General features: G+C 41.4%; 1 protein-coding gene across 2 annotated transcripts in view; it reads left to right on the plus strand.

Annotated features, from left to right (window-relative positions):
* The first annotated feature begins 550 nt into the window (after positions 1 to 550).
* arfgef1 (ADP-ribosylation factor guanine nucleotide-exchange factor 1 (brefeldin A-inhibited)) overlaps positions 551 to 20,702 on the plus strand; it is a 55,843-nt gene continuing 35,691 nt past the window's right edge. For both annotated transcript variants that reach the window (XM_084939244.1, XM_084939245.1), the window contains exons 1-2: positions 551 to 885; positions 18,076 to 18,106. In XM_084939244.1, the coding sequence (XP_084795370.1) occupies positions 762 to 885; positions 18,076 to 18,106 (155 nt within the window). In that variant the 5' untranslated portion in view covers positions 551 to 761. The remainder of the gene's footprint in view (positions 886 to 18,075; positions 18,107 to 20,702) is intronic.

A 20,702-nucleotide genomic window follows, 5' to 3' on the forward strand; every position in this document is an offset into this window, starting at 1 on the left:
CTCCTGGGTTGCTTTTGCAGTATGCTTTGGGTCATTATCCACTCGCTCTGTGAAGTTGTGTCTGATCAGTCTTGCAGTATTTGGCTGAAGCAGAGCAGAGAGCGAGATAGAGAGCCTTTTACACTTCAATTAAATGAGGTGCCCAGTGCATCAGACTACTGATTTGGCTGATTGAAGCTTTTCCTGTCTCACTTATGGGTTTGTTTAGGTTCCCAGTCCAATAATAACCTACAATACCTGCGCTGTAATCTCTTTGGGCCTCAAATGTGAAATTCCAGTGAAAATGTATTAATTTTGAGCTTCTGAAACTTGGCAATTTTTTTTTTAATGGCTTTGAATCCTAAACATTTAATGCAATTTTTGTGTAAAACCCCTTTAAATGAAGTCTGCTCCTCAGCGGCGGTGCACAGAACCAAAACTACAGAAAAAATGTGTCTTGGTCTAACAAATCGTGGATCTCAGGTGTACATGAATGTGCAGACACAGCTCGGGTGCAGGGACACGCTCATCTCCGTCCTCACTCCCTACTGCCTCACTGCGGCCGTTCTCAAACGTACGTGACGTCGTTTCCTCTCTCAAACATGGCGCAGGAGGCAGGTCGTTAATGGCAATCTGAGGGATTTACCCCACCTTCTGTGTTTATTTATGTTTGTCTGTTAGGGGCTCTGCGGCTGACATTACTAAAGGAATTACATCTCTGTTCGAGGAGGCTGCAGCCCCCCTTGGGACCAGGCACACCTCGCTCCAAATTCCGGTGCGACATGTTTGAGGGCAAAAAGACGAAAAACATGTTCCTTACACGAGCTTTGGAAAAGATCCTGGCCGACAAGGAGGTGAAAAAGGCTCACCATTCCCAATTGCGCAAAGCCTGCGAGGTGGCACTAGGTGAGTTGTGTTGTTTTAGCGTCACGTTGTTGCTGTCTTGGACTCATTGATTTAGACACGTCATGCACCCTTTCACTTATTAACCGGTTATCCTGCAACAATGTCGCAGTGTTTGGCAAGGCACCGTGTGCTTTTCGTTTATTACAAGCTGGCTCTTACTCCGGTCTTATTGCCCTGCGTAAGATTTCAGTAAAACCTATGCATTTAATTGACGTGGCACAGGCTCCGTGGAAATGATTCCGTATAAAACACGGAAATGGTGCAGGAGGGGTGGGTGTTTGCAACGCCGAAGCGATGCTGCGAAACTAGTAGCGATGTGTGCACAGGCCGGACATCACAGGGGAAACAAAGTTGTTTAAGGCTGTGTTTCTCTTTAGTCATCACCCTGACACACAAGCACACTCCATATATTCGTCGAGCGTAAACTGTGTTTCTCTAAACTACATGATTTCACCCCATTAAGGTGAGATGTTTGCGTCTCTTCCTGGTACAAAGTGGCCGTGCCCCGGTCAGTACAGGAAGGGCTGAAGACTTTTTTAAATTTTATTTTATTACATCTGTTATTTATTAACCTTTTTACTCGGGTGGCCTCGTCTTCTCTGTAAAACTAGACAATGAAGTCGACTTGGCGAGAAGCTTGAGGTTGACAGTTGTCAGTAGCACCTTTATGCTAGGAATGGTGTCATTTTTAGGGGTGGAGAGAAGATAATTTCCGGTTAGTACAAAAATAAAATTACAATTAGAAGGATTTATACCAATCAAAAGGGCACATCGTTTAATACAGCCTATTAATGATTAAAACACGTTATAAATTGTACTTTCTGTTCTTATAAACGTGTTTCTTCGCAATAAACCCAAGATTGATCGGCGTGCTATCTAATTAACTACGCTTTTATTTTGAAATGAACGTCACTGCACGTCTGTTTGACCTTCTACTACAGGCGTGAGCTTCACTAACGTATGCTAGCAAGTGTGTCTTGGGAAACATGACCTTAGGGGTGATAATTAGTGGTAAATGTAAATTTTGTAAAACATTATTTACAACAAGGAAATTCGCCCCGTAAAACATATATTTTTTCTCATGTTGGAGTTAAAATTAGCTCCATGCAGGCTAGGATTTTTTTTTTTTTTTGTTTAGTTTTTTTCCTGGTGAGTAATATGACACAGCTAGAGAAACAAAGAGTCCTGTTGTGAAGCAGCCAAACATCCTACCTGTCCCAACAGTGCTGCCTTTATCAACACGTGCAGCTGCTGAAGGCTTTTGTAGTGGCCTATAGGCAAAATACATGCAGCATATTTGTTTAGATTTATTTGCTGTGGTGTTTTGTGAAGCTAAACCACCCACATGAATTATATAGCTTTTTGTGCACAGAGCAGTAACATGGTGTTAATTCAGAATAGAAAGCTCTATGTAGCATGGCCTTAAAGCAGACGTACACAATTTGCATGGTTCTGTTCCTGTTATTAGTAGACAGTCGGTGGTGTTTCTTTATCTGGGGGGCTTAGGGACTTGATCTGGTGATGTCATCAGTTGGTACTGACTGTCCTTTGCTTCTGATTTTCCTGCTTACCTCGAGGGTTTGATTAAAATGTAGACATTACAGCTGTGAGACAGAAACCAAGCATAAACCATGTGTAGTTTACACGGGCTATGCTTATTCATAAACCATTAAAGTCACCATGGTTACTGGCTGGCATATAGCATTTTAGCAGCTACATTTGTTCACTACAATATGTTGTGATTCTGATTTAAAAATCGCTGGTTAACACTGAATCCTACTTAGCAGTCAGTGGCGGTGAATCTTCTTTAAAAAGAAAAAACAAAACAAAAAATAAAACCTTTTAACTTCCCAGTGAAGCCGTACATGGGCGCTATGAAATAAGCGCAGTTGTAGCGGCGATGCAGTAGTGTATCAAAAACAACTGGGTGACCCAGTATACTGCTTGACTTACATAATCCCCTTTAGCTCTTGGAGCTCTGAGACATCTCTGAGAAAGTGCCTGTGCCACACTCTCCTCTCTGCTGTCACTGAAAGTCTTCCTGTTTCACATGGTCTCTGTTAAATACCCGTTATTTTCAGCGTTTTTCCGTCTGCAACACAAGGTATCAGGAACAAGCTAAAAAGAAGCTACCTTCGCAAACAGTTCACCCTCATAACTCCCAAAGTGAAGTTCCTCCTGCGTTATCAGTTTCACTCGGCAGTTCACAAAAACTACATCATCTCAGTTTCTCACACTCTCCAAAGTGCCGCTTTAGCAGGGCCCTATTATCTGTGGATCTCACTGTCGGCTTCTTTGAGAGGAGCTGTCTGGTGGCAAAGAACAGTTAACTCAAAATATCAAAGGCCCTTAGACCGTATATGCACACTACCTCCTTGAATTCGGCTCAGGCTTTGGTTCATTGTTGTCACAAGTTTCTATTTTCATGTGATTGGATCTGGTTGGTCTCATTGCTTTGTAAAGCCAGCCTCCTCTTTTCCTCGAGTAGCTCTTGTGGCCTTTCGGCTGGTGAAAGATTGGTAATGTGAATGTACACAGCAGTCTAAACCAGGGGGGCTCTCTTCACGCCTCACTGCTAAGAAGAAGGAGCACTTGTTTCCACCTGAGCAGTTCAGTCCCGCTGAGCACAATGCTCATTATCTCTCCCCTTAGGGGTGTATGATCTGAGGGTCAGCTGCAGAGGTCACAAGAAACCTGTTGCCGATGAAGTCCTACAGAGTTACCTGCCAGCCAAGGATGAGTGAGACAGAAACACTGTGACTAAGTCAGGGATGTAATTTTTTTCGGTGTTGTTGTCAAATTTGATTGTAATGTAATACACAGTCACTCATTACCACAAAATCTTAATACATTGTTATACCAACAGTGGTAATAGATGAGAATAGTGAACTGTGTTTGAGTAGAGCTCGAGCAGTACTGGACGTTTGGGGGAAAACTGATTTTTATATATTGACCCATATGCTTTACACTGGGGCAAAGTTAAAGCGACCTATGGTGAACACCCTGCTACTTACTTAGCCTTTTTCATGGTGATGCTATCCTGCTACATGTGCTGCAGACAGTCCTGAGGGCAATCCATGTTATAATATGGATACAGTTGAGATATATCTAACATGTTTTATATATGAGATATATATATAAATAACTATTGTCAGCTTGGTTTCTGTAAAGTACTGATTGTTTGGGTGATATTCATTAAATATGAATGCAATATGGGATGAATACTAAACAAATAATCAATAAACCATCATCTAGGTGCTATATTTACTCAGCCTGCAGACTTATGGAGTGCTAATGGTAAGTTCTGGTTTCATTGGTTGGTTCAGTAGAGCCCATCTCCTCCCTGGATTTCATTAATTCTTAAATAAAGTGGAATAGATGTTGGTGGTCTTTGTTCTGCGTTTTGTCACTCTAGCTTTTCTAGTAGGGCACTGATGCTGTGACTGCCAACCTTTGGCTGAGTCCATTTAAAAGAAAATTAAAGACATCTGGCCAACTGGTTCGGTCATGTTAAAAATGATGTTTTCTCTGTTAATGTGTACTATCACTTAGACTTCTCAAAGGTACCTGCGCTTTCCTTAACTGCTACTCTGGCACATAGAGGTTAATAAACATTTAATAGTCAAAATCTTCCAAGAGAAGCTTGTTTAATATTTAGCCAAAGTCCTGTGCTACTTAAATACATCTAACATTTATCAATATTTTTATTACTCCAACACTCATGAAGTCAACATGATTAGGAAATGTTTCCTGCTTATTGACTGAATTTTTGCTCCACTACAAGGTTTAATTTGGACCAAACAAAAAACACATTTCCAGCCAATGCCACTTCACTTTGAGCTTTGCTGTGGCAAATATTTTCCCTGTCCAAGGTCAAAAGAACCTTGAATGAAGCTGTAAACAGAGACAAAATCAGCAAGAGTTTGCAGGGTGTACTTTTGCACAGAGCTCAAGGCCGCCACTTGCATGGACTACCTTCTCTTTAGAGCTGACCGGGAAGCCAACAGGACAAATGTACCTCTGATCATTACGATTGGTGGGCACGTGCTCCTCCGCGATAAGCTGCACCATAGTCGCCACACGCTCAACCGCGATAAGCACAAGGTTACGAATGGTGCCGTCTGTTAATTGGGGTTTTTGACCACGATGCGCAAAGATCCCACACAGCCTTCCCTGGATGTGAAGCGCAGGAGCTCAAGGCTGCCGTCGGGGGGCAAGCCTTGAACGTCTGTACTCCTGCAAAATAACCAACACTAACTTGCATGCTTGACAACCTTTTACTGGCATCTTTCATTCTCCTCGTGAAAATTTAGCAGAAGGCAGCCAGTTTCCTTTTGATTTCTATGCAGCTGAGGCACACCAAGTAACCTGCTGATGACACCACCAGACATTTGGGGCATTGAGGCGTTGAGAAAGTGTAAATGAGGGAAGCAACAGCAGCTGTCAGCCTCCTTTTTTTATGTCACTTTTATTTGCCAAGTTACTGTAAATGTTCGGGGCTGTTTGATCCTAACTAGAATCTGATTATACAGGCACAGTTCAGGTCAAATTCTTATAAGTAAGAAAGGCATCAGTCGAAAAAATAATCCATCTTGGAGCTCTGAAAGGTTTGATATGACCTCGAGACTTGCATATATAATTTTTTTTCTTATTAGAGTCATGGCGACACCTTCAGATTGCTTGTTTTGTCCAAGCAACACTTTAAACTCCAAGCATATTCAATTCAGAGTTATATACTATATATTTATATACTACTTAATTTTAGATTGTAGTGTGTGTGCAAGAAAAGAAGTACAGTAGATTTATTGGGATAAATTGTTCTCCAATCATGTTTTCTCTTCTGTTTCCCTAAAGAAAAGGCCCCACGCCTGGTTTCTGTCTCATTTCCACCCCTCCAGACCAAGTGCAGACACAAAAGCTGCTTGTAACCCCAAAGGTTGACTGGTGTTCAGATAGCGAGCAGTGGAGTAGTTAACATGGCGGAGCCTATTCTAGCTCTGAAAGCACAAATAATCCTTTTATCTGTGCAGTGGAGACTGTTTAGAATGTAGAAAGGAGACTGTTTTTGTCCTCCTCACACTTTGTTATGCTTACACTGATATGTCCATACATAATACATCATTTCTTTCCACTGATGCCTTCTTCAGTCCTGGGACAGGTGATAAATTAATTATAGTCTACTGCAAACAGATGAGGCACATGATGAGAAATCCTCCTCCCTTTGTGTTGCTTTCAATTTCATCTTGCAGGACTTTTTTATCGGGGTCATCTATCTTGTATTCATCTATTAGCTGTATTAATTTGTGTAAATTTGCTACTGAGCAAATTATGTGTCGCAGTTATAGTTTTTTTTTATTCAGTTTCTGGATTTTTTTGGGTGGGGAGGGTTTTTTTTTTTTTTCTTTTTTGCACCTTGGAGGAATATAAGTGTTTATAGGTACTTTAATATGGTTCAACTTATAAATAAGTCCAATGTCAGCAGACATGCAGGCTGTTAACCAGCTGGGTGCCATTGTTTATCATTGTGAAAGTCTGCAATTTGAGCCGTGTATTAATCTGAGTCTTAATTTAGATCAGAATGTAATGAATATTATGGTATTCTGAGCTTGTAGAGCTGTCAATACTTCAGTAGTCACATAGTAGAGACTGTAGAGATTGACTGGGAACATGCCGTGGAACAAAGGTCCCTGAACTGGATGAGCTTTAACAAAGTTGAAAAATGAATTCAACTCATACTCTCATGGCTTCTTGAAACCGACTCCATAAGCAGAAATAGAAATATGTACGGCCTGGTACAAAAAACAGCTTTGCTTTCTGTATCTAACTTATGCTTTCATGACAGTTGTGTATATAGGGAGTTTATTTATTTAGTTTTTAAAACAATTCAACCATCAAATTTTTACTGAGGCTAAAAGTTTGGGCATGGCAAAAGGTAGAGGCAGACACAGCAACTGCTGCTGCTAGCAGGTTTGTGCTTCACCGCTGCTGATTCGAGACCCTGCAAAAGGGCCTCTGTGGTGGCGGTGTATTTTGGAGAATTTATCATTTAATTGTTTGGCAAATAAAATTGCCTTTGTGTGGATAACTAATAGAGTAAAATCAGTAGAACTCCAGTATTTCTAATAATATGTCTGTGGATAAATATTGCTAGCTGAGCTTGCTGTTGCTAGCAAACAGTAAAGCTCAGGGCAGATGTGTGGTGCAGATGGAGCTCGTCTTGAAGTGACAGGAATGAAACATATTCGCTGTTGATGGTTAGTCTAGCTCACAAGCTAGCACTTTCTGAGTGGTGTAAAGGGACAGTTGTATTAAACTGCACTACAAATGGTACAAAATGGTGCAGATACAGTAGTAGTGCGCAATACAAGTTAACAGCTTGTGTCCTTGTGCCAGCTCTCAAATGTCAGGTGATGTCAGAGGGGAATTTTAAACTTCTCTTTTTAACAAATGTCCAACTTCTGCCATAATACGAACAGTATCACTGTAATAATGAAGTGTCACACAGTGCTTGTGAGTGAAACGTTCCCCTAAACATGGCAGGGCAGGTAGAAGACGACAGGTGTACTTACAAAAATGACTTGTATTTACCTTCCCTAGGCTTAGTGTTTGTCTCCAGATTCTGTAGCCTGCACGCTGATAATAACCCAGTTTTAAAAGAAAAGCGGTTGTATTTCATACCAATAGATAGAAGAATGCTACATAATGTGTCCAACCACAGTGGAATTATTAAAGATGCATTAATTTTAATAACAAAGCCAACAGCTGAGTAATCGAGACCTTGTGGAGGCAGAGCACTTTGGGACTTTTTGGCTACAAAATTAGAGCCTTGATTCAGCCATGGGAGTGAGACTGGTGATTAGAAGGGCTTATGCAAGTGCGAGTGAGTGGGCTGGTGGGACACACACATGCACATGGAAATGTAAAGCACGCATGCCCAAACGCATGAGTGCACATGTGATTAGGTAGCCCAGACAACCTCTGACAGTCGTTCCTTCTTCCACACCAAATGTAATTACCGCTGTGCAACCTTTTCTTTCATCGTGAACAGCAGAAATGTCAGAGGTCTGATTTTTCTCAGGCTTTCTTCGGTGATTGCAGCTACGCCATGTTTGCCTACAACAACAGTTTATTCTCAGATTGGTCAAATGTAGTGCATTAGTGTGAGCCTCTGTCTTGTGTGTGGATATTGGCTTAAAAATTAGGCTTAAATGCCTTTTGTTGATTAGTGAGTGTACCTGAGATCCAATCATGACAGTCTGGATATCGGGTTGTAGTGTTTCACTGGTTCGCGGGATGCGATCATGATTGTTTTTGGGGTAAAAGCAGTCTGACTAAAATGAATGTTCGCTGATCATTGCATACGGTGCGGTTAGTGCCAACCGCAGGATCCATGCCAAATGCAGATGGGCTCTAAAGTCTTTGAAATGGAAATAGTGCTGCAGAAGGCGGATGCCCTTTGTCGCTCTCCAGCTCCTTTCTCAGGTGATGGAAACTGAGTCAGAAATTAACCTCTAACCTCTTGCATATGTATATGCATGTGCATGGGTAGCGATTGCTGCGGTCCCATTGTGAAGAAGTGTTGTGTTATCATAGTGGAGATTTTTTTTTTTTTTTTACTCATCCAAGGTCCAGGAATTGATCAGGCTGCAGTGAAATCCTTCACATTGTCTCTCTTTCTTATGTCTTATTTCTTCTGTGTTATAGATGATCAAAAACATGTCTGATTACTGTCTAGAAATGATTACAGTCTGCCTGCACTGTGGTGGCAGCTTTACAAAAACAGCAACACAATGCTTCTATTGCACATACAAAAACCAAACCCCATAATCATAGAGCTGATAAAAAGGCAGGTTTATTAAGCTTATTTTCTTTGGAAAATAGCCTCGTCCTTGCCTCTGCTTCCTCTCGCTTTCTCCCTTTTCTCTCCTCCCTCTGTGTCTGAAACCCAGTGTCCCCTCCCAGCGAGCTGTTTTCTAGCTGCTTGTCTTGTGACGTGTTGCGGAGCATCTCCAGAGAGCTGCCTGTTTATCTCTCTCACTCCCACCAGTGTAGCAGCCGTGTGCATGCTCTGCTGTGTCTTAATTGATGAAATGTTAGCGGTCTCATGAGATTTTTTTTTTTCTTTCTTCTTCTGGTGTGGGCGCATGCGCGTTTTTGATTGCATTTGATTGTTATTCCACGCATGAACTTTACGCTGGCTAAAAATGTCTACTTTTTGAATTAGGGTTGATCCAGCAGCTTTAGTCAGCTAAGATATATTTGCCCAGGTGAACGCATCCTCTCAGGGCTGCCATTGGGTGCATCTACCTGCTGTGCACACTGTTGTTGGCGTCAGTGATAATGAGCGAATCCTGCAACAAGACAACCAGACTGCAACATTTCCGAGAAGAATTGCACCCTGGATGGGTTACAGTTTTATTTCTGTTTATTTTTGCTCCAAGCCTTCTCTCACAGATGTCCATGTAGAGTTTACTGGTAGTAGCAAAACGCAAATGTCAAACATATCCTAACAAAATTGGTTAGGATATGACATTTGGTCTCACTGAGACAGAAAAATAGAGAAACACCTATTGATTTGCATAGCAGTAAAGCTAAACTGGCAAACAGAAATCGTCCATTTGCGAGTTTACTGAGTTGCCAAAAGTTATTGAAATTCCAAACAGATGTCTTTTTGTGTGCACTTTGTTTGCACCACCTGCTGCACCCTTTTTCCTTCTGACACTAGGTTGGTACTTGACCTTCTTGAGATGGGCAGCTTCATTGCCTTACAGCCTTTTAGCTAGGGCTGCACGATTTGGCATAAAATGAGAATCACGATTTTTTTGGCTTAGAATTGAGATCACGATTCTCTAACGATTAATCGTGCAGCCCTACTTTCAGCCCTGTTTAGATTTAATGTAGAGAAATAAGTGAAAACTTGTCCGATTCTCATCACCATGTCTACTTGCAGCAAAAGTAACCAACGACATGCATAAACACACATGAGGAGGCCTTAGGACGTGTGAATCCAGGGTTTACGGTCCTGGCGAGTTATTCCTGTGGCAGACGCTACTCGCAGATTGCTGCTGAGGCTGAGGAATGCTTCGTCATGGCACTCGGGCAGGGTGGCGCACGGGAAGGGGGGAGACTCAACTTAGTCTGCAAGTAGCTCCCGGCAGCAGTGGGAGACGAGAGGGAGCAGGTTGTTTTGAAGCAGGAGTTTGATGTGTTGTACGTATGATAAAAGCAGGCTGTTGTTCTGCTCGTGCTAGCAGACTTGGCGTTTTCTACAATTCATCACCACGTGTAGCCGGGGCGTCTCGTAAATGTAGTACACTCTTAGCCTCGGTACAGACTTCCATGAATATTCAAGAACATCTTTTATCAACGCTGTTTACAATCTCAGAACACAAACACTCCTTTTTGAGGAACGGGCTGTGAACTGTAGTGGTCAACAGCATATTTCTCATTCAGTCTTTGCTACATTTTCTTCTCTCAGGGTTTTAAACTGGCAACCCTCCCACAATCCCACTGCTAACCTTTTGCTCAGGGCTTCCAAATACTTCCCGTGCTGATTCATCAGCCTTATCTACTATGGCTGCCTATTGGAATGCTAAGTGGCTAACTACACTGTTGTGTACTTCATATCTAAGCCATGATCAGCTTTTGCTGTAGCTCAGTGTAAGTGTGATTGAAGGGGATCACTGATAAGCCCCTGTGAAACACATATTATATAAAGCACTACAGGAACCTGTCTCAGTTCACTGTCAGGTTTAGCGATTGAGTGTGATGTTGGTGTCTCTCTCTTCACATCAGGCTGTGCTTATCCTAGCATCTCAGTCAGGCACTGTCTCTTACACATATGAGGTTTTTGTGCTTTCATCTGTCAGATTATTGGCTGTTAGTTGCTCATACTGTTATATCTGTGTTGTGTATGGCTCACACCCTAATAACAAGTCACTGTGCCTTACGTGCTCTTTTCAGATAAGTGCATTGTTTTAGTAGTGCTGTCATGCTGTCAGGGGTGGGATTTGGTTGTTTTCTGTGAGCTGGCTTCAGGCTGAGGCACTGAAGCTCGGGTCTCTTCACGATGTCATCATCTCATGAATTTTTCACAGGCGGCCTTCATGTGTAGGTGTCACATAGCAGACTTTAGTTCACAGGCGGGGACGCGAGCAAAAAGAAGCCGTGATCCGCTCCGAAACGTAAATAAAAACGGTTAATGCGGTTATGAGTGAGATATAAATCACATTGTGATATTTGGTGGCGCTGACTCAGCAGCTTGCATAGGTGTTGTGATACATAAGCTAGCTGGGGTTGCAGAAGTGAATGTTTTCTGAATATGAGGAAGTTTTTGTTTTTGTTTTTTTACTTACCCATCAGGAGGCTGTTAATATAGCAGGTGCTACAGTATGATTTTATTGTGGGGAGGTACTTGACTAGAATGTGTGTGTCTGTGTCTGTGTGCTTGAAAGTATTAATAAATGCCCATTTTGTAGTCTTGCCAGCACTCAGAGGCTGCACTCTACCCACTCTTGCCATTATACAGGTGTGGAGACTGCATTCACTCCAGAGCAGAGTGGAGCAATGATTAGCCAGCTTTTTACTGACCCTCTCTGCAGCTTAGACGGTTTTATTGGGAAGGGGGCACTTCAGTAAATGACAGCCTCAGGGTATGTGGGCTCTCCCTAAAGTATCTAGGCTAAACTTTTTATAGGACTGGCAGGGTTAGCTGGAGTGTGTGAACACAGGTGCTCAATCTAACAACTAGCGTCTCATTTTAAGAAGTAGTCCTGTGTGATTATACACCAGAGAAAGACATAGTTCTATACGTAGTTGACCCACTTGTCCTTGGATGATGAAAGAAACGTGTACTGCAGGCCTAAAAAGACTCTCTCCAAGGGGGTCAGATTGGATGTGCAGACATTATTGCTCATTTAAGTCGTAGTGTTAGGATCTGGGTCAAAGTCAGGGTAAGAGTGAAGAGACAGAAAGTTGGGGGAGCTTTCAAAGACTTTTTGTTGATTTGTGATGTGGGTGATGGCTGATGAGCAGGATGGATCCCTGTAATGTATATTGTGAGTGTATGTAATAGGGCTGCCACGATTAGTCGACTAGTCACGATTACGTCGATTATTAAAATCATCGACGACTGATTTAATAGTCGACGCTTCGTTTGAAGCTTTGTAAGATCCCAAAAGACGCAGGAATAAGTAATAGGATTTAAGGGTGTAATAACGGACTGAAACAGAAGATGGCAGCACTGCATGTACAAGTATGCCAGCTGCCGTTAAACCCCGAAGAAGAAGAAGCTGTGTCCCAGAATTCATAGCACTGCCCAGCACAGTTGTCAACAATGGCGGCAGCTAGTTAGTTTTAATATTACTCTTATTATTCTTTCTGGGTCACAAAATAAACGTTTAACATATTTTCAGGCGAGAATATAACTGTGTAAACCTGAAATATCTGCTCAGTTTATGAAGACACCACATATTTTCAAAAGCGCTCCTACGTTTTCGGAGACGTCTGTTACCCACTAGCTCGATAGCTAGCCGGGGGCAAGGCTCACTAGAGCCGGTGAGAACACCGTCTTTCGCTACTCAGGTTAAACATGATATATAAGTCACTTAGATAACTTCAAAATGTTATTGTTTGGCTTTTTTTAGTATTTTATTTGTTCCTGAGTAAATCGGTTTGGCTGAGATTAAAGTTATAGTTTTTACACAGCTGAATAAATGTCAAGCAGACAACTGATCAGAAGTGTGAGATGCTCGAGAATATACTCCGGTGTCCCGTTATATTTTAGATAGCAAGGAGTTTATTAAACTTCACCGAAACAATCTGCAAATTTCATTAAAATTTAATAAACTATCATTTTGTCTTTATTTTTAGTTAGCACATACCTTAAACACTTAAAGCTGTAAGCTAAGGATAGTTATATGAGAGCAGATGCGTGCTGGTGCAATAAGCTGTATGTTTTACGTCCAATGGATTTGATTAGTAGACTAATCACAAAAATAATCGGTGACTAGTCGACTATCAAAATAATCGTTTGTGGCAGCCCTAGTATGTAAGCCATAAGAAACCTATAACAGATGCATTAAGACACCTGTTATGGATTAATCAGAGCAGTTTCCTGTCTGCCAGTCATTTAGCTGTAATCATGGCACAGCAAAATCAACCCTGTAAGTAAGAAAGAAGTTGAAACAATTGATTTTCATTGATAATGTTTCTAGTAGTTCTATTTTGTGACTTTAGACAAATGAGCCAACTTTATTGGGATTTTTGTTCATTTTGAGAAATCTCTGCCTATGGGGCAGACTGATTTTTGAAGTTTTAGTTACAAAGTTTCCAAGTTTTACCAGCTGGCCCACAAAAGCCCCTTCAGTGGACCCCTGCTCTTTTCCAAGTGTGCTCATCGGGCTGAAAAGCAGTGAGCCAATTGGCTTCATCTGCATCACTGTCACCCCATGTGACAGCTGTGTGGAGGAGGTCTTACTCTCTTCTCCTGTTATTTCCTCTTTTATACCACAAACAAGTGTGCAGAAAGCTTTAGTTATGCAGCACTAACACTAAATACCTTGGTACACCTTGGTTTCTTTGTTGCTGACCTTGAAGATATCGTAAATCAAGAATGAGGCTTGGTAAATAAATCACAAAGGGTTGACTTCTATCAGCTTGTGATAGCAAACTAAAGTTTGGATATATCTTATGTGGGAAAGCTCCTTTAGATAGTTTGGTTTATTGGACAATTACAGCCCAGTTTGATCTCTAGTGGGATAGACCATTCAAACCATTAAATAACCAGTAATCTTTTTCTTTTCTTTTTTCTTTATTTTGCTACCAAAACAAAACAAAACCCCATCCTAAATATGTTTACACTGATTAAAAAATTTCCTCTGCTAAGTAAGAATATAAAGCTGTTAAGGGATACTGTTCAAACAGCTCTTTATCTTCTGTCATCATAGAAACAATAGTGTTCTTCTGTGGGGTGGGGCTGGTTTCCTTGTCGGTAAGAAGGCTGTAAAACTGGCAGGGAAACTGAAAGATCAGATAAGCACTCTCATAATAACTTTAATTTTAAATGAAGTGGAAAGTTTAAAATGATGCCCTCCTACCCTGCAGTTTTCACACTTTGCAAAGCCATCCATTGGGTCTAGATTGGACCCTTTGGCTGTTTTCTGGCCTGTGCTTTTCTTCATTTCTTCCACTACATTGAACTTTTTACTCGTGTCTTCTGGCACTGTGAGTTTTCTGATTGAGACCAGAGATCACATTTTGATAGCTCATTTGTGCTTCCTTGTCTTGTTTGTGACAAGTGCAGTGTTTTGGCTTTTATATACTAACGTAATTCAGCTCGGTATCCAAGGAAGGAAACCATTACATCATGACTCAGTTAGTAAAAGTGGAGACAAATTAATAAGTGTCTAGGGTTCTGTGTGTGTTAATGCTACTCTCTCATCTTTGCCCACTTCCTGCTTTGCCTCACAACTCTGCATATGTTTTGCTTTGAAACCCACGACTGGCAAAGCGGCCATAATTTTCCAGAACTTTAACATCCATCTCATGTCTGTCCAATCCTAGGAGTGTCCAGCACTGTTCCTCCTTATCATTATTACCACCAGCCACCGTTGCTATGGTTTCAGTGTTCAAATCCCGAGGTGACAGTTTCTCATCGATGCACGGAGCTAATTACTTGATGCTTACTTACACAGTCGACGTGACAGTCCCCACCCCTCCTGTCAAAATGACTGCTTTTGTACCGGCTGCCCATCTGCTTGTTTGACTTCTCTGTGCATTTGCATAAATCTGATAGCAACCCAAGTAATTGCTTGACGTGAAGCTAATGTTCATAGTGGAATAGCCAGGGGTCAGCACGATTATAGTTTCACACATCTCGTAATAGAGGCCTCTAGAGACTTATTGGAATTTTAGTGTCATGCAATACCGACAGTAAGCAGAGCAGGAGAGATGCAATTTTACACCACGTTTTCTTTCATGGTAACATGCAGTGCCTGCAGTGATGTAGGGGTCTTTTTCTATCACGTTTGCTTTTTTCCTGTTAAACTGAAGGGATAGAAATCTGAAAGATCGGACGTTAATGATTATTCACTTTGGAGACTATTTCTTAGGAGCTAATTGGTCAAGGTTCGGTCAAAACTGAAATGGTGTTCACCAAACGAGGTATCAATGCGACACACTAACTTAACTCTAACTCTAAAACTGACCCATTCAGAGTTGATATTACAGCTTCAGGGTGCCGGCGTCTCAAATGCTCGTGCACTGCAGTAGTGCTGTCGTGGAAGGAAAGCTCTTTGTTTTCTGTGAAATGCTTTCCATTTTCTTCCCTCCTCCTGTTTTGCCATTTGCGAACTAAGTTCTTCTTCGTTCTTGTAAAGTCTTGGCAGGCGATATAGGCGATACTGCCACCATAGCTTCCTGTAGTGTACTGCAGTTACAAAAGCACATATGACGCATTGAGAATTTTATTTGTGGGCGTCATCGATTATGCCGACCAATCGTTTCAGCCCTAAACAATTGGTCGGCAATCGAAACCTAATTCGGCACACCTTGCTAGCACCATGTTGGCCTTGAGAACTGCCTTAATCCTTTTGTGGCACAGATTCAACATGGGTGCTGGAAGAATTCCTCAGAGATTTTGGTCCATATCGACATGACAGCATCACACAGTTGTTGCAAATTTATCAGCTGCACATCTATGATGTGAATCTGCTGTTCCAGCCCATCCCAGAGGTCCTCTATTGGATTGAGATTTGGTGGCTATGGAGTGCATTGGAGTACAATGAACTCATTGCTCATGCTCAAGAAACCAGTTTGAGAATATCTGAGACTTTTGCATCTAAAACAAAGCAGCAGGAACCCTGTTTTTTGACACTGTGCGTTGGGCTACATACAGCTCCTGCACAAACACACACAGGGTGACAACAAACCAGGTGAAGATGGCTAAGTATGGAAAAATAGCTCAATCAGCCACAATGTTAAAACCCCCTTCTCACTATAGTGCGGGTCCTCCTTGTGTATACTGGAGTGGATCCTTTGGGACTGCATGGAGGCCATGGATTTGAACACTTGGGTTTCTTTGTTGTGTCTCTTGACTCGTTCCTGTGCAGTTTTATATGTGGCAGAGAACTTAATGTTGTTCGGAGATGTGCTGATCTACAGTCTTCTGTCTGTTGTTAAGCAACATCATGATAATCACTGTAATATGATCAGTTATCTCTGAAGGCACACATGATTTCCCACTCCTATGTAACCTCGAAATTATGTAACCAATTCAGATAACATACGCTAATACTTAATCTCTGTCCTTCTGAAGCCACCTGCAGGTCAAATATCATTTGTTTACCGATTACATGTTTCATATTCAGAGCATATACTAGAAATATATGTTGAAAAATGGATGCTAGGCATAAGGTGAGATAGATCCTCTGATGTCCTGTTGCTAATAAGTGAAAATATCTGCCTTAGTATCAGCTCAGCTTCTACAATCATGCTTTTTAACTGAATCAAGAGAACAGGGAAAAACTGTCACAGCCTTGTTATTCATTAATTATTAAATAGATGATTTAGACATAGCGGTCACGATCCTGTTCTGTCTGCTGTAGAATAAAGACGTTAAAAGATGATCATTGATCTTATGTCAGATTTGAATCCATGTGAACAAAAGTCCTGTGGGCCGGTTGTGACTGCATGTAAACGGATGTATAAATTAGCATCAGACAGTTCGGAAAATCGTCCTCTCCTGAGTTGCGCAGTCAAACATGGTTGAAACCAGCTTTAATTTACTTCCACAGAGTGTTAAGAGCTAAATATTCTCACCAAGTGGATTTCTTTGAAAGGACCCGTTAGCCTTCCAGCAGTGAAATAATTGAGCTGTCATTTCATTACTGGGGTTTTTCCCAATCATCGCTAGGCTCGTGCAATTCTGTGAGGACGATTGACACTGTGTTTTTTAAAAGCTTCCTCATTGAAGGCTCCCTTTAATGTCTAGTACCAATTGGCCTCTCTTCCGCTCTCTCTAGCTCTATTTCTGTCTCAGCTTCTCCATCTCTCTCTCTCATCCCTCCCTCTGTGTGTCTGCCTCTCTTATTTTCCTGCTCTTCTGTGTCAGTGCTCAGCAAGTTCATACAACTGCTTTCAAGCCTGGAGATCTGTGAAATAAACACAAATGTTGGCCTGGCTCACGGACACGGCGCACACTGAATAATGATTACATTTTGGGGACTGAGTGCTGCAGCTGAGGCAATACACAAACCAGTCTCCTCTCTAGTTGCCGTTAGGGACGCAAACAAGACCATCACCATGACGAAACAAGCGCATTCAGGCGGAACCCCACCCCAACAAGCTGTTCAGTGACCGCATCAACTTAAAGCATCAACTTAGATATTTTGAATGCAGATGTGTTTGAAAATTGACTATGTTGATGCACTAAGATTGCAGATATGTTGGATGTGTGCAGCTGCATTGTAGCTTGGAGGCAGGGGGGGTCCTCACTCTGAATCAGCCTTTGGGAGGTGTGAAACTGAAACACTTTGCTGTCATTTATGAATATTTGCTAAACCATAAACATCTATTGTCCAGAAATTAATTAATTTTCCTTTGGCTCCAGCTAAAACCTTATTGAAGGGTGCCAACAGTTCCTCTGGGAAGGAAATTGGTGGCTGCACATAGATGTCAGTTTCCAGATTGGTTCTGAGTAACCCTTTGGTTTTTAATCTGATAATTCAAACTTAAAGCAGACCTGTTGTTCTAATTTCCAGTTCCATATTTTTATTCTTGGACTCTACAAGAGTAATTTACCATGATACACAATTGAAAAAAATCCTTTTGTGTCTTTTACCGGGCCTCTCTTCATCCTGAAACAGGCCTTTTAGCTTTTTCCCTTGAAGGACATTCTCTTTAAGCCAGCTTTCCTCTGATTGGCTACCACTTGTAAACAGAAGGTTTCAACAGTGTTAGCCTATTTTTGTTCATAGCCCATGTAGGGCTATATAAAATAATTAAAAACAGTGAAGACTGAGCACTTTTCAGTTTGGAGGGATTATTTCTGCATACATTGACCTGATCATTTGAAACTTTTGGCCATGCATAATATGAGCTTTCAGATATTAAAAAATATGTAAAATACTGCCCACAGATTCCTATATTTGACTTATTTAACATGTTGTCACTTTTTTTTCTGTCTTTCAGAGGAAATCAAAGAAGAATCGGAAAAATTAAGGTAAGCAGTTGATGAATGGAGTCACACAATAAGGCAGCAAAGGTCATTTCACGGGTTTTGTCACTCCCTGCGTGTTCAGGCACTGTAAAATTCATGACTCACTTGCAAGTCTTTCTGCTGCTTTTGCCTGTGTTCAGACGCGTAAAGGGGATTAAAACTGTGTATGTGTGTGTGCGTGTGTTCATGTGCATGTCTCTGGTGTGTTTTTGTTTGTGGCTCTCTGCCTGGCTTGTTCCCAACAGTGTCTTGCCTTCTCATTAATGGATTTCTTCATGAAGCTCTGCCTAATGCCTGTGTGTGTGGGGGGGGCTCATGAATGGGCTTCGAAGTAACATGGGCTTTGGAATGAAATGTAGCATGAATGCCACCTCGCCTCTTTCCCATCCTTTCTTCCTCACGCCAGCTCATTTTTATTTCCCACTTACATTTCTGTCCCTCATCATTTTCCCCTTCGCACACAATCCTTCCCTATTATTTCACTCACTTCTCTCCAAATTAGATTTACCAGTGACTCAAAATTCATCTGAATTTTAAGGTTAGGGATTCTGTGCAGCCAGCACCAGGCTCACAGAAGTATTGCTGCTTGTGTTTTCACCTCAGGTGCTTTACAACTCTTTTCGGATAGATGCAATACTCTAGCTTTGCTACTTATGAATACAAACACCCTGGTTGAGCCTGCAGCCCAGTTTAAATAGGTTTTCTCCGTGCATTCATTCTGTAATGTAATTGCAATAGTAGGCATGGGTAGTGTCTAACTAAGTACATTTCAAATCACTGTTTAAAATCAAATCTTGTTACAATAGCTAAATGTATGCTAAGGAAACAGGTACTAAGCATTACTGGCTAATCTAATCACTGTGATATTTAAACAAAGCAGCCACATAAAGCTCATGTTGTATGAAAACCATTAATGGTGTTTTAGGAAATTATTCCAGAATCATTTCATAATCTTAAAAAAATGCTCTTATCAGTTAACTACCACACCACATAAAGGCCTGAAAGATCAAACATTTAAGCTCTACAAAGCGACCTACACTCGGTACAGTTTACATGAGTTTACATGAATTAGGTTTTCTCAGTTTTCTGGGACCACTAAACATTGAAACTTTCCAATATTCTCAGGACTTGTTTGTATCTTGGTTTCAAGTAAGTGTCTTTAAAATTGCATTCTTGCCAAAAGTTACAGCGTCGATAACGCACTAATCTGCAAGACTAGATCCAGCTTTTGGTCTTCCAATAAACCCGTCTGCTATACTTTGATAACATACACTGTAATTACAGTTAACACATCCAAGCTGCTCAGCCATGGTAACCCATGCTATGAAGCTCCCAGTACACAGCTTTTGTGCTGATGTTAATGTCAGAGGAGGACTGGAGCTCTGTCGGTATAGAGTCAGCAGGGGTTGGCGACTTTTACGCATTATGTGTCTCAGCACGCAGCGACCCAGCTTTGTAACTTTGAGCTGCTGTGTTCCTAATGCCTTTCAGTTTGTAATAGGGCTGCCACAAATGATTATTTTGATAGTCGACTAGTCACCGATTATTTTTGCGATTAGTCTACTAATCAGAGCATGCACCCATTGGACGTAAAACGTACAGCTTATTGCACCAGCAGCATCTGCTCTCATATAACTATCATTAGCTTACAGCTTTAAGTGTTTAAGGTATGTGCTAACTAAAAATAAAGACAAGATGATAGTTTATAAAATTTTAATGAAATTTGCAGATTGTTTCGGTGAAGGTTAATAAACTCCTTGCTATCTAAAATATAACGGGACACCAGAGTATTTTCTCCAGCATCTCACACTTCTGATAATCAGCTGTCTGCTTGAGGTTTATTCAGCTGTGTAAAAACTATAACTTTAATCTCAGCCAAACCGATTTACTCAGGAACAAATAAAATACTAAAAAAAGCCAAACAATAACATTTTGAAGTTATCTAAGTGACTTATATATGTTTAACCTGAGTAGTGAAAGACAGCGGTGGGTTTGAAAACGATTTGCTGGGAGTCCGGTGTTCTCACGGGCTCCAGTGAGCCTTGTCCCCGGCTAGCTATCGAGCTAGTGGGTAACAGACGTCTCCGAAAACATCGGAGCGCTTTTGAAAATATGTGGCGTCTTGAATAACTGAGCAGATATTTGAGGTTTATACAGCTACATTCTCGCCTGAAATATGTTAAACGTTTATTTTGTGACCCAGAAAGAATAATAAGAGTAATATTAAAACTAACTAGCTGCCGCCATTGTTGTAAACTGAGCAGGGCCGCGCTATGAATTCTGGGACAAAGCTTCTTCTTCTTCGGGGTTTAACGGCAACTGGCATCCTTGTACATGCAGTGCTGCCATCTTCTGTTTCAGTCCGTTATTACACTCTTAAATCCTACTACTTATTCCTGCGTCTTTTGTGATCTTACAAAGCTTCAAACGACGCGTCGACTATTAAATCAGTCGTCGACGATTTTGATAGTCGACGTAATCGTGACTAGTCGAGGCAGCCCTACTTTGTAATAATACCACTTGCAGTTGAACTAGCCGGAAAGAAATTGCACAAACTGCATTGTTGCAACAGTAGCATCCTGTTACACTGCTATGCTCT

This window comes from Perissodus microlepis, chromosome 9 (assembly GCF_051167445.1).
Source record: "Perissodus microlepis isolate ML-2025 ecotype Zambia chromosome 9, ASM5116744v1, whole genome shotgun sequence".
NCBI lineage: Eukaryota > Metazoa > Chordata > Actinopteri > Cichliformes > Cichlidae > Perissodus > Perissodus microlepis.